The sequence below is a fragment of the Penaeus japonicus genome, unplaced genomic scaffold, assembly GCF_977035675.1.
Source record: "Penaeus japonicus unplaced genomic scaffold, GWHDUDI00000001_assembly GWHDUDI00000026, whole genome shotgun sequence".
Classification (NCBI taxonomy): Eukaryota; Metazoa; Arthropoda; class Malacostraca; order Decapoda; family Penaeidae; genus Penaeus; species Penaeus japonicus.
This window is the reverse complement of record NW_028234428.1, coordinates 22,572,766-22,587,765: the sequence shown is the minus strand read 5'-3', so window position 1 is coordinate 22,587,765 and position 15,000 is coordinate 22,572,766. Positions and strand designations below refer to the sequence as shown.

General features: G+C 36.8%; 1 protein-coding gene across 32 annotated transcripts in view; it reads left to right on the top strand.

The window, feature by feature from the left end:
* Positions 1-15,000, top strand: part of cora (erythrocyte membrane protein band 4.1 like coracle) — a 67,264-nt gene that overhangs the window by 50,383 nt on the left and 1,881 nt on the right. For 24 of the 32 annotated variants that reach the window (XM_043012076.2, XM_086552148.1, XM_043012095.2 and 21 more), the window contains 6 exons: positions 1-1,114; positions 1,656-1,766; positions 2,538-2,669; positions 3,565-3,708; positions 4,684-4,788; positions 9,570-9,668. The exon at positions 1-1,114 is cut by the window's left edge and continues 110 nt beyond it. In XM_043012076.2, coding sequence (XP_042868010.2) covers positions 1-1,114; positions 1,656-1,766; positions 2,538-2,669; positions 3,565-3,708; positions 4,684-4,788; positions 9,570-9,668 — 1,705 coding nt within the window. The remainder of the gene's footprint in view (positions 1,115-1,655; positions 1,767-2,537; positions 2,670-3,564; positions 3,709-4,683; positions 4,789-9,569; positions 9,669-15,000) is intronic. The other 8 variants (XM_043012086.2, XM_086552142.1, XM_086552161.1 and 5 more) reach the window with 4 other exon arrangements.

Sequence of the window (15,000 nt, the reverse complement as noted above, 5' to 3'; positions counted from 1 at the left end):
TAATGCAGCTGACCCCCTTGTCAAGACACACCGCACAGTCTTCCAGAACCCAAGTGCGACTGAAGCAGCTGGCTCTCCTGGCTCTCCCCCCTTCACTCGGCAGTACTCATACGAGGAGCTAGAGACGGAGCCTAGGAGGCCCTACAGCCCTACCGGCCATGGCTTCAAGTATGAGGGTGCAGCTGGGGAGAACCAGGGTGACATCAATGACCCAATGGTGGTGGAGAAGCGGCGGGCACAGGCCCAGGCCTTCAACTATGCTCCTGGGGAGGACTCCAAGGTGGTTGAGACAGCTGAGAAGCGCAAGACAAGCCAGTTGGAACACAGTCCTGGCTCTGGGGCCAGGGAAGGTGATGAGGGTTTGTCATCTCCAGACACAACATTGCCAGAGACCTCAGTTGATGAGAGTATGTTGAACACATCTGCTGACTCTACAGGCATCATGGCTGGATTCCTGGCTGGCAAGAAGGGCAAGAAGGACAAGGACAAGGACAAGAAAGACAAGAAGGGCAAAGATAAGAAGGAGAAAGATAAGGGCAAGGAGAAAGAGAAATCTAAAGACAAAGGCAAGGACAAGGACAAGGACAAGAAGGCTGCAGCCAAACAGGAGAAGGACAAGAAAGAGAAGGGGAAGAAGAAGGGTCGGTTTGGAATCTTTGGAGGCAGGGATCGCAAGGCCTCAACCAGCAGCAGTAGCAGTAGCAGTGACAGCTCAAGTGACAGTTCAGATGACAGCTCGGATGAGAGTGTGGTGATAGAGAACCGTGAGGGTACTGAGCCTAGGGACATCGATGCATCCATGGTGGCCTCAGACCGATCGTACGCTGCAGACCACTCAAACACATCCCTGATTGTGAATCCTGCGGCAACCAGTGAACCCTCATTCACAGCTGACCATTCGGCCTCGGAGCTGATGGTGGATCCCTCTGCTCAGGCCTCTGTAGAGGGCGCAGGAGGAGATTTGGACTCGGCCTCATCTACTGCACCTAAAATCGTCAAAACCACCACCAAGAAGACCTTCGTGCAAGATGCAGAGGGGGTCTCAGAGGACATTGTCCAGAGAGTGGAAGACCTGGGGACGGGAGAGGTTGAGTTGAACACTCAGAGCCAAAAGGTGGGAATCCACTTGTACTGTTTTTTTTTTCCTTTTCTCCATCTCTCCCTATCTCTGAAGAGGCGGAACTTAATTTGTATTGCATCATGAAATTGTATTGAATGTCATATTTTTTTGTTGATTTTAGATTTCATTGTTGTCATGCATCCTTTTAGTGCTGAATCCCTTGCTAGTGAGCATGTTCTCAGATTTAGAGCTAAGCTAGAGAAAGCATGTAGCTTTTATAAATATTTTTGAGTAGATATTGAATCAATTCCATTTTATGTCAATTGTTAAGATAAACATGATTGCCTCATTTTATTTATTTTAACTTTAAATTGCCTCAAATAAATCAGCTAGAGACATGTATATAAAAAAATAAACACACTGTCATTGAGGTGTGGTCACTCGCTTCAGTGCTTAAGTTTCAATACTGTGTTTTCCTTAAGCTATTCATCCTCAGCACTGCATCTTAGCGCTGAAAAAAAATTAATCCCAAGCCCATTTGTCTGGCTGAATGATGCATGTACATAGCCTTTTTGACTTCATGGGTTTGCTGCAGGCTGAGCATGCTGAGGGTGAGGGAGAGAAGCCTCATGTTGTAGCTACAACTGTTACCACCATCACGGCCCAGAGCATGGAGGACAAGAGCACCAAGGAACGGACGCAACAGGTATGTTCTCATGTACAGGAGGGAGAAGAAAAGGATAGGGAGGGAGTGAAGGATTGGGATAGGGTGAGGCGGCAGAATTATTAAGGATGTGAGAAAATTTTGGGAGTGGGGCCTGGGGATTTGGTTCTCCTTGCACATGTGTGAACAGGTGTTTGTGTACACACACTGACACACTTGCACTACACTCACACTACACTCGTACTACACTCACATTACACACACACACACACACACACACACACACACACACACACACACACACACACACACACACACACACACACACACACACACACACACACACACACACACACTCACACACACACACACACACACACACACACACACACACACACACACACACAGACACACACACACACACACACACACACACACACACACACACACACACACACACACACACACACACACACACACACACACACACACACACACACACACACTTTTTTTCTTTCTTTCTCTCTCTCTTTCTTTCCTTTTCTCTTTCTTTCTTTCTTTCTCTCTTTCTCTCTTTCTTTCTTTTTCCCCCTCGCCTCCCTCTCCTCTTTTTTCCCTCCCTCCCTCCCTCTCTCTTTCCCCTTCCTTTTTCTTTCCCACCCTCCTCCCCTCTATCTTCCTTTCTCTATCCTCTTCACATTTTCTCTCAGCTTTCATCTCTTTCTCTTCTCTCCCTTGCTGTACAAAAGACACAAACCACAAAGATATCTCAGTTTACCTGTAGTAACTCTTTGACTCCCCTCCCCATTCCAGGTCCAGGAGAAGACCTTTGCATCAACCACCATGACGACTGGCACGACGCAGGAGCAGACAGTGGTGACACAGGAGGTGAAGAAGCAGTCGCGTTCCATCGCGCCTCAGGATGCAGCAGCCATTGACAAGCAGGTGAGGCTTAAGGTCAGATGAGCAAGGAAGGGAAGATGAGTAAAGCGAGAGTAGGGCAGTCGGAGTGTGGTGATGCGGCTGCGATTTTCAAGTCTTAGTGTTTTAATCGAGAATTAGACTTCCTTAGTTGTCGTACTTTTTTTTTCTCCCACTTTCTTATTTTTCTGAATTTTATGTGATAGGTATTTTCTGTTTTACATTTCTTAATTGCATGTAGATGAGCTTGAAGATTGATGGATTGCCAGAATTAGCATGAGAAAAGACAATATGAAGAGTTTTTATATTAAAGAGCATTACTGTCTTTGTCAACATGTAAATGTGATGCTGATGTAATCTTGCAACAGCTTGTCTTAAAAATAAGCTTTAGTGAATGCCATATGATTGAAATAAGCAATTTACGTCTATTTGGCTTAGCTGCTCTCTCCAGGAACATTATTTGTAAGTCATGCCATATTAGGTAGAATTGTTGTTTATGCGTGTTTTGAAATTAGATTAATGCTTGCTCTTTTATTTATCAAAAATATTTTCATGTTTTCAGTGTTATTACTTGACCCTCAGTATAATTTGTATCTAATTCAAAATGCATGTTTTCTTCTTGTTTTATTTTGTATAAATACATTTATATCCCCCTTCTGCCTCCCACAAGTTACTAAAAGAAGAATAGCCTTACTGATAGCATCTGTAGTCCCCTCCCACCCACTCCCCTTTTCCCCAGTACTAGGCTCCTTCTCAGGTTTTAATGGTTAGTTAATAAAAGAAAAAGATGATGAAAGAAAAAGAAAAGTAAAAGACTTAGAGATAAGAGAAGAGCGTAAATGCCTAGTTCCTGCCGCCCTGCATGTGATAACCCTCGCATTAACCCCCGACTTGCTGAATTCTTCCTTGTGGCGTGAAGGGTCAGGGCGGCCAAGCTGCTACCCCCTACTACCCCCCGGGAGGCTTTAGCGGCAATGCACGTGCCCGAACCCTCTCCAGCGGAAGCGACGATTCAGGCACCTCAGTCGATCCCTTGGACTCTGATTATGATTTTGTCAACAAGGTTAGTTTTTGGTTTTATGATTATTTTATGGTTTCAGTCATCTTTCATTGTTTATTTTATTTTTTTCTTTCTTTCTTTAGTTTCTGTTTTGTTGCATTGGGAAGCATCCATGATTTTGAAAAGTGAAATGGAAAAAAAAGAAAAAGAAATTAAAGTTATTTTTGTCTTACTGGTTCTGTGAAAATGTTTTTTTTTTTCTTATATAGATAATTATTTAATGTTATTAACTATGTTATCATGAAGCCTTCATTTTTTTACATTTTGTTTTGTGTTAATCTAGTTTGGTGTATATAGGGTAATCTTGAAATAAGATAGAAAGTAACCATAATCCCACACTTTGAAGGACAATTTCTTCAAGTGATTTTTTTTTTTGTTTTGTTTTGAGCTAAGACAGTAAAATTTTAACGCTTTAATTTTCTCAACCTTTAGATCTTGAATCTCAGCTATTTTTTCTCTATTAGAAACCAAAAGATACCATAATGAAACATAAGGAAGAAAGAAAATGTGAGATTAAAGTATAGAAAAAAAATAAAAGATCAGAGAAAATCTATAAGATGCAAATGTTTCAGTGGCAATTTTGATGGCATAATCTTCCCCTTACAGATAGACTTTTTTTTTCCCTCAATAGGGTAAGACTTCCCCAAATATCAGGATTTAGGGGGAGGGGCTTCTCAAGTTTATGAGAGAAAGTTCATGCCCATTGGTAGTAATATATGAATACATCTCAAGATTGTCAAATTTTGCACTTTTAGCCATTTTGAAAAGAGAAGGTACCCATAATGAAATATGGGAAGTGGAGTTTTATGAAGAGTAAAGATAAAGAGATAGAAAAGAAAGAAGGTATTCAGCCAAGTTTCCCAGTGCCAAAACTTGATAATGACTTCGCCCAAGGAGAGAAAGGTGAGTAAAGAGGCCCTCTCGATCCCCCCCCAAGAAATGAATTAGGAAAAAAAAAAAAAACGATTCTCTCCGCAGGATGGCATTGTACCGACTGAGGCCCAGATGTTTGACGCTAGTGGCGTCGACACCTCCACCATGAGCGTGGAAACCCCCCCTGTGGTAGAGACGGAGTTGCGCAAGGTTGGTTGGTGGAGGGAGAACATCACGACTCATTTGGCTCTTCGACATATACATTTTTGTTCCATTTTTTATTTTGCACTAGTTTGATGCACTTTGAGAGAGTCTTGTGGAGTATGCAAGCAAACTATTATCTTTCTCTCCCTCTCTATATCTCTCTCTTGCTTGGTAATGTTTGTTGTGTAATGTTGTTTGAGGCTGCATTATGAGAAATGTCTTTGCATCCTTTTTTATCAGTATTTATTTATTCATAAAGAAAAGGGAATTGCACCCAAGATGGTAGCAGTGTCTTGTGGTACTTATTTATTTTTTGTTTGTTTGCATTATTTACCTTTTGTTTTATTTTTGTATGCATGGATAAAGATTGCATGAGCATCTCCTTAAATATAAATACAGAAGAGTTAGCTTTGTAGGTAAAAAACTTGTGCAGCCTCTTTGATTTTTTGTTTTTCTTTTTTTATTCTTTTTTTCTGTTATTTGGATAGTGTAACTGACATTCATTTAGTTGAATATGATATTGTTTTTACATGAGCATTTACTAATTCACTTATTGATATCACAGAAGATCCTGTTTTGACACTTTCATGTCATGTCCATTTTATCCTTACAAAGATTTGTGCATACATCATATACAATTATTGATGATATGAATATTAAATACAGCTGTAGATGTACAATGTTATATTGCTGTTTGTGTTACAGTTATCATTATCATGTGCAACATTATCAGTATGTTACTTATATTGTTTAGTATTAACATTTTTCCTCTTCATCTTCTATGTTGTACTATTTTCCTTATTATTACTATTATTATTATCATTATTATTACAGTTTTATTCCTTACATATCTTTAGAAATTATATATATTATAATTACTTTTTATTTGTTGATGTGCTAATTCAGTTAGACTTTTATCGTTATATATTTAACATTGTTACTCATAGGATATAGTGGGATTACTTGGGAAGGAAAATGTCTTTTAAGCCCCGCCCCCTCATTTTTTACCTTGTTTCATAATTAGTTACTAGGAGCAGTCTTGAGACCAATGCTGTTACATGATTACCTTCAGCTGAAGCAGATCAGCACACTCCTCTACACACTGTTATATATTATTTCACTTGTTGTTTTAAGAATTTTACTTAAATGTGTTTTGAATGAGTGTCATCACACGTTTCATCTGACCCGGATTAATATTTTTTGTGTGGATGTGAAAAGTGACATAGTCCTGTTGTTGTAAACCGTTGTTTTGGGAAAATGGTTATTGATTCTGCAATTGACTTTCAATACACTCGGAAGTTGTAAAAAACATCTCAGACAAACACAATATTCCGATAATTAGAGTTTATAATCACGAACCATTGACTGTTGACTAAGTCATAACAAAAGTAATGATATTTTTTTCTGTCTTATTTTTCTTGTAAGAATCAATTTTTTCTTTTGGATGAAAGGTAATATTAGTAAAAATAATTGTTTAGCTTCTGAATGTTGCAATTTTTGTGAAATGGAGGATAGAAAATGAATTTGTCTGGTTTTAATTTTTTTTTAAAAATTAGCAATCATTAATCTTTATCCCTTTTTAACCTGCCAATTTTTTTTTAATGAAAAAAAATTAAAGGATTTTACTATTATGGTAGTCAAATTATCTGATGTGATGATAGTATACTTAATATATATTTTTGGCAAGAGCTTAAATGAAAACAAAACGAACAAGGAGTTGACGATGAAATGCAATATACTTCTCTGCAGGACAATGCTATAGTTAGACAATCGCCAATATGTCATGTCAAGAAGCAGGACCCGAGACATTTCTCGAGTAAACCCACTATATCGTTGCTTTTATTTTATTTTTATTTTTTTCATTGTTATTACTCTTTCTAATATTAATTGTATTTTTTTCATTATTATTTGATCTTGATTATATAATTTTTATTGCTCTTTTTTTATCATTAGTACTAGTTGTTATTAGTTCCCAAAGTACTGATACTAGTACAACTACTACTATTTTTGCAGATTATTATTATTATTATAATTATACTATTATTATTATTACTACTACTGTTATTATTATTATTATTATTATTATTATTATTGTTATTATTATTATTATTATTACTATTACTATTACTATTATTATTGTTGTTGTTGTTGTTATTGAAGTTGTTGTTGTTGTTGTTCTTCTTCTTCTTATTATTATTATTGTTATTATTTTTATTATCATCATTATTATTATTACTACTACTACTACTACTACTATTATCATCACTACTACTACTACTGGCACTACTACAACTATTACTATTATTACTTTTATTTCTAGTACTACTACTACAAGTACTAGTACTACTACTACTTCTACTTCTACTTCTACTACTACAACAATTAGTAGTACTACTACTGCTACTAGAATTACTAGTACTACTACTACTACTACTACAATTAATAGTACTACTACTACTGCAATTAATAGTACTACTACTACTACAATTAATAGTACTAGTACTACTACTATTTCTGTAGTCTGTTTCATTTGACCTGTCCACAGCCTATTGGTGATTTAGCACATGCACATTACTGGCTCATGATTGGCTGAAAATTAACTCGCCTGTTATTATTTGTTAGATGTGATAGATATTCAAAATGATTTAGTAATATATTTGACATAGATATCTGTACACATTTGTATATATAAATATCCCAAACAGGCAAATATCATGCAATGCAAGCACAAAAGAGACAAGCTTCTACCATAGACAAATAAACAGTGAGCTTTGAATTACAAATCTTTCTCTGATTTTCAGTATATTGAAAGACATCTCTGTGTAAATCCAAATAAAGGGCATCTTGATAATTTACTGCATGCCTATTACATGGGTAAGATTCGAGATGACTTGAAATAGGGCTAAAGTAAAGCTGCATTACAGCCACAGGACAGTGGTGGGAAGATAAATGAATACCAACAAATCATCAGTATTTTCTAGATCATATTTGATGATAAGATGAGTGTTATTTCAAATATTACGTATCTATTTTACATGCATTCAATTATCAAAATCCTTTTTTATGTGCACTTGCATATCCAGATGTTTTTTAATATACATGAAAGGAAAGAATAATTATTTAAAGCCTGTTGTTTGCGTGTGTGTGATCAGGCTAGAGTCTTTGGTATTAGCTTCTCTTAAATACATGTTTTTGCATTGTACAATATAAGTCGTAATCAGCATGTTTTGGATTTAAATATGATGTGTAAGGGTTCTTTGTATATCTACGTAGTCAAATATTTTATTGAATTGTTAGTTTGAATATTTGTCACAGTGAACCAATAATATAAGCAAGGTTGATTTATTCAGTCAGTCAGGAGCCAGTAATGGGCAGTTGCCACATAAAGCTAAAACTTGCACTAATCTGTGGACTGGTCAGAACAAACAGATTCTAGTACTACTACTACTATTACCAGCATTACTACTGTTACTGGTACTAATTATTATTTTTTGTTTGTGGTTTTGCTATTATTATTGTTATTTTCAGTCATTAGAATCATGATTTTGATGATCAGTCATTATTTGTTGTTATCATAATGAGTATCATTATAATTACTCATATTATTATTATTATTATTATTATTATTATTATTATTATTATTATCATTATTATTATTGTAATGATAACATATATGTATATATATATATATATAATATTATATATAATATATATATATATATATATATATATATATATATATTTATATATATTATATATATTTATATATATTTATATATATATATATAAATATATTATATATATATATATATATATATATATATATATATATATATATATATATATATATATATACATATATATGTATATATTATATATGTATATATATATATATATATTTATATATATATATATATTATATATTATATATATTATAATATTTATATATTATATATTATATATTATATATTTATATATATATATAATATATATATATAATATATATATATATTTATATATATATATATATATATATTATATTATATATATATATATGTATATGTATATGTATATGTATATGTATATGTATATTATATGTATATGTATATGTATATGTATATGTATATGTATATGTAATGTATAATATTATATTATATATATATATATATATTATAATATATATATATATATATATATATATATATTTATTTATAATTATATTTGTATTTGTATTTATATTTATATTTATACATGCAAACACATTCCAAACATGGATATAAATGAGGCTAAGTTACTTGACATTCAGTTATACATATATCAGCATTATTGTTCTTTATTCTTCTTCCTTCTCCTTCTCCTTCTCCTCCTCGCACTGTTCTCTCCTTCCTCTCCTTTTTCCCCATTCTCTTTCTTCTCCCTCTCCTCCTCCTCCTGCCTCTTTCTTTTTCTTCTTCCTGTTCTTATTCTTATTCTTTTTTTTTTTTCTTTGTCTTTTACTTCAACAAACTTCTGTAATTATTGATATCAGTGACTGAATAACTATTATTATTTTTTAATATTTTTAGTTTCCACATGTCAGTAGGCTGGTAGTGCTACTAGTTTTTGCTCTTATTTCACTCATTCACAGCCACTCAATCATGCGCTAATAGTTCATTGCCTTTCTTTTTTTTTTTTTCATTTTTTTTTTCTCCCCTCTCCCCCTTTTTTTTTACACCCATTGTCATGCAAGTTTGCCATGTGCGCTCTGCTGACCAAGCCCTCAAGTGTGTGGCTTTGATTTCCGCCAGGTGTCTGTGCTGGGAGGAGAGCTTATTGACGAGGAGAATGCCGAGGTGATCAGCTCTCAGGCCATCACTTCCCGAACCCGCACTGTAGAGACCATCACTGTAGGTGTCCTGTCCCATCGTGTCCTGTTTCCTACTCGTGTCCTTTCCCAGGGAGCGTTAGGTAGTACCAGTCCAGCCCAGAACACTACTGTCGTCATCTCTCCCCCACCCTACTCTTCCTATAACCCCTCCCCCACCCCAGTCCCTCCCCTCTGCCGTGCTCCTTGTACCCTGTTGTCGGCGACAACTTCCTTGCCAAACTCTGTGACTTTTCAGAGAGTTTTTGGCAATGTAACACCACCTTTAGCTTGCAGCAGTCCTATGTCCCCAGAAGAAAACCCTGTATCCGGTCGTTGTACTGTGTCTGCTAACCATTCCTCTGACAGTGTGTCTCATGATCAGTCTCAAGACTCTGCTTTTACTTGTGTGAAAACCTCGTCCCCTTTGCTTTGTTTTCCCTCACATCCATTACCAAAAGTCATGTCAGTCGCTTCAATACCAATACCAATTACGATCACCAACTCATCTTCACCACCTGTCTCTTTCTCACCTTTCTATATGACAACAGAGAGTCAAGTACCAACATCATTATCGTCTTCAAAGCAGAGTATTCTTATGTGTGTAACTTCACCACAATCCTGGGATTGTGCCATCCCACCCTTGATGAATGAATCTGATTTTTTATCATTAAATGACTTAGGTACTTCAATACCAAGTGACTCAGTCTTATCTTCTTCACACTCATTGTCCACTTTTTCATCATCTTCATTCTCAGCCTCCCCTGAGTCTGTCTCCCCCTTACTAAATTCATCTTCTAGTAACACAAGTCCAGTCTTGTTAGCCTCACCCAAGAATCTCCCAGCCTTGTTTAACCCATTGTCTACTATCCAAGTCTCATTATCTTCACAACCAACTACCCAAGGTGTATTGTCCTCACAACCAAGTGATGGTTTAGCTTCAATACGTTCATCAGTCAATGTTCCAGCCTTGCTAAACTCATTTGTCAGCATCTCGACTCCATTGTCTGAATCATCAAGCTATGAACCACAACTGATTAACTTGACATCTTCATCATTACTACATACAACAACATCCTCAAGCGCAAGCATTATTCCGACCTCAGGAATCCCCTCACACATGGTTCCATTTCCACTGGTCTTGTCACCAGTGGATACATACTCAGCCAGTACAACACCTTTTATTCCAACTTTGCCAGTCTCTTCAGTTCCTAACATGTTCAGCTCATTGCCAATCCTTTCAACCTCCACAACATTAAAACCAGTCATTTCTAGCCCACTAAATTCAACACTGAATACACAAACTTCTGTACCTTTGCAGTCAAGTGCCCAAAATATATTTTCCTTACAACCACTAGATGACTTAACTGCATTAGATTCACAATTACCATGTAGTGTTCCTTCATTTGCTAAATCTCCAGTAAGTTTTGCAATTAACACTTCTCCACCACCAAGTGTATCATTCCCACCATTAGTTGTTCCTTCATCAACCTCAGGAAAAAACTCAGGTATTCAACTTTCACCACTGTTGTCATTAAGTGTTCCATCGGTAACATTGCCACACAGTGTTTCAGAACCATCAGTCTTGTCACCATGTGCTCAGGTATCAGTAATCTCATCAGTTGTTCCGATTGCAGAAGACTCAACACCCCTTGTTTCAACTTGTTCAATATCAGCTTTATCAATATCAACACCAGTTTCTTTAATTTTTGAAAAATCATCTCCATATATGCTAGGTTCAGTCCCTACTACAGCATCAATCTCTTCACCAATTCGAACCTCTTTGAACCCGATTTCTGTTGTTTCAAGTCCACCTATTTTTCCAACAGTATCAAACACGGAAGCACTTCCTCCATCCTTATCGGTCCCCTCAGTTGTTTTGGCTTCAGAAAATGCATTACCAGTTGTATCAAGTTCCCTGAATGCATCATCAAGAACACTGAATACACAGATAGCTGTTTCAACTTCATTAAACATGCAGGAAATTTCTTTTACCTCGAACATGTCATACATTGTCCCAACTTCAGAATATTGGCCTTCAGTTGTCACAAATCCATCATCCTCACAGTTATGTGTTCTAGAACCATTATCTGCAGTTAATCCTGATGTTGAAACTTCGTTTTTGTCTGATTTATCAGATACCCAAAACCTGGTGTCTTCTTCCACTTTGCCAACTGGTGCAAGGGCCACATATGTGACAGTCCCCTCACTACTCGGTTCCTCTTCACAGATTATGTCAAACCCAGTTCTTTTCTCTGAATTGCCTGTCCTGTCTCATCCATTTGGTGCAGTTTCTGAACCCCCTATGATAATACCAGACATTGTCCCTTGCATAATATCCACTTTTCAAAATAAACCTTTTTCCCTTTCTGAGGACTCTATAACACCAGCTAATTTGGCTGATTCTTCTTCTGGTTCTTCTTCCTCTTACTCTCTAGATTCATTGGAATTTGACACAGACATGCTGCCTCTCCTTCACTATGAAGAGGGCATTCCTGTGTCTCCATCAGCTTCACAGGATGACAATATGGTAGGCGCTGTTGGCATTGAGTCAGAGAACTCAGTGTTTGAAGCTGAGTTAGATAGAACATGTGTTTCTGCACATACCTCTTTACTTCCTCCCCAATCATCATCAGTGTTATCTGTTCCCATTGTTACACTTTCAGTGACACATTCACAAAAAGATGAAAGTGAAAGAGATACATTGGCACCATCAGCTCCAGTCTACAGGAGTGCTTTTAACAGAGGATACACAACAGCAACATACAGAATTCCCAGTTTACCTGCCCATTATGCCACAACCACTACATCATCTCACAACATATATCCTTCCATATCACTTTCTACTGATACCTTTTCCAGCATTGTGTCACCAAATTCAGCCTCCATTGTGTATTCATCCCCTGCCTCATTGCCATATTTAATACCATCCTCATCATCAGGATCTGTGATTTTAGGGCAGTGTGATTCATTAACCAGTAAACCATATAAGCATGCAACTGACTCCAGTTTATCTGAAGATAGAGAATATTGTGGTATGAAAAGAAACTTAATTCCATCTCATTGCATAATCCATAGTGGGAAAAGCAAAAATAGTTTTATAACAAATGCTTCCAGTATGTCAAAAGCTTATAGGAGTGCCTTTAACAAGGACCATACAATAGCTGTATATAATAGTAATAGTTCCCAAGTTTTGGCACCTTCTGTGTCAACAGTTTCATCTCCCTGTGTTCATTCTACCCCAGGATTATCACAGACCATATCAAAAATTACCCTGCCATCATCATCTCCTGTACGGCCTGAATCAACACCAGCAGTTTCATTACCCACAATGCAGTTGACTTGTAGTTCACGAAAAACATCAGACTATGAGACCAGTTCATTAGATATGTCACACCATCAGTCAGCCTCCTTGACAGATTCCCTCTCATCATTCATGACTCTTTCTACTTCAACAGCTGTTGAACCAAATGCCGACTGTCTGTCATCCTCATCAACAGTTTATCTGCATTCTTCACCATGTTTTCCATTTTTTTCACATTCCAACATTCTGCCAGCTGCAGAGTCGCAGAAACCAATAAGTTCATTATCTCTAGCTGTACGAAATATTTCACCACCCTTTGATTTACCACATGAACTTGGATTTACATCTTCAGCTTCTCAGAGATTGCCAGTTAGTTTAATATCTTCTCAACCATTGTTACAGTCAGTAGCTTCTATACCAAGTTTATTAAGTACTCCTTCTATGTCTGTTACTCAAAGAAGACCCTTTAGAAGCTACAGGAGTGCTTTCAATAAGGGACAAACCACTGCTGTTTACACTAGGCGAGATCAGTTTCCCTCAGTACCATCACCACCCACATCTGACTCAAAGACTAGATCATCATCATTACCCTGTGTGACATCAGTAATACCCCCATACACAAACTCTAAAATCAATGAACCACTTTGTCACATCACAGATGTTGTATCACCTAACAGCTCCAAAGACTCGTCAGTCTCAAGTTCAATTCATAAGTCAACTCTTTCCAGTGTTACATCAAAGGTGGCTTCCATTGTTTATTCATCTCCAGCCTTATTTCCCCGTTTATGTAGTATTTCCTCCCACATACTCCCGTGTAAAGGTTCTCAGCAGCAGAGTAATGTCTGTGATGTGGTTGTACTTTCACCAGATTTAGACCACATTTCCAGTCACAGTGGACAGGAGAACGAATTTGAAGCAGAGGAAAGCAGCATCTGCCTTGATAATGTAGTCTTGCCCCAAACCAAAACTATGTCCCATAGGCAGGTGACTCCGATGATTAGCAGTGAAACCCATTCTGATCATGCATCCTCCTTTGATAATGCTTTATCTCCCAAGTTTCAAGACCCACCTCGTTCTCCCAAAGTGAAGCTTGTGTCAGATATGTCTTCGACAAAAAATGAGACATACTTATTAAGCACCCAAAGCAAAGAATCAAGAAACGTATATTTTGAGCCAAAGTTGCATTCTGCATGTAGTTCCATATGTACCTGTTGTGAAAGCAAAAGTGAACTCTCAAGGACTAAGTGTACAAAGAAAAGTACAGAAGATGACCAGTGTTTGAAAGCCTTGCCATTGAGTTTGCCAAGGAATGTTTCCCCCACATCTCAGTACAAAACTAGTTCCCAAATGGCTTCCCAAGTGATGTACATTGTGTGCATAGTTAGTAGTTTCCTTTACATTTGTAGCTTCCCAGCAAGTGAAGTTATTTCCCTTCTCATTTTGCTTCTTGTATTTTGGGCTGGTGACTGACTTTGTATGGAGATGAAATCTGAAAGACCACAGGACCTTTCAAGTTTAAATTATTTGATATTTAATCAATTAATTCTTAAGACTTTTTTCATGAGATGTGGTGCTTCAGAATTCATCACTCCTTTACGGGGAAGGACCCTGGTGGTGGTAGATGTCAAGTTTTTGCCTTATATGCATATTTAGTGTGGAATGATTTTATATATTATCTAATGATTTTGGCTTTTTCATGTGCAGTGCACCCTATTCTGATTCCTATGAAAGTTGACACTTTTCTTTCATTTTGTGTCCCCAATGGTTTCAGGTTTGAAAATAATCTTGTGCACTGGATTTTTGTTTATGAATTGATTTCCAAAAATTCCCCCTCATGTTGGTTTTGGCCTAAGACCACTGATTGCATTTCGTTGTTTTGAAAACACTGAATTTATTTTGTAGATACTTTTTCTAGCACCCTTCTTTCACCATCTATGAAAGGATCCACTGGGGTTCTGTTGATTGTTTCTAAGATTCTTGCACTGGGAAATGGATTTATAATTAAGATTTATTCATTTTTTGACCATTGGCTGATATGCAAGTTTACATGTTTATTTTATGTTTTGTGATG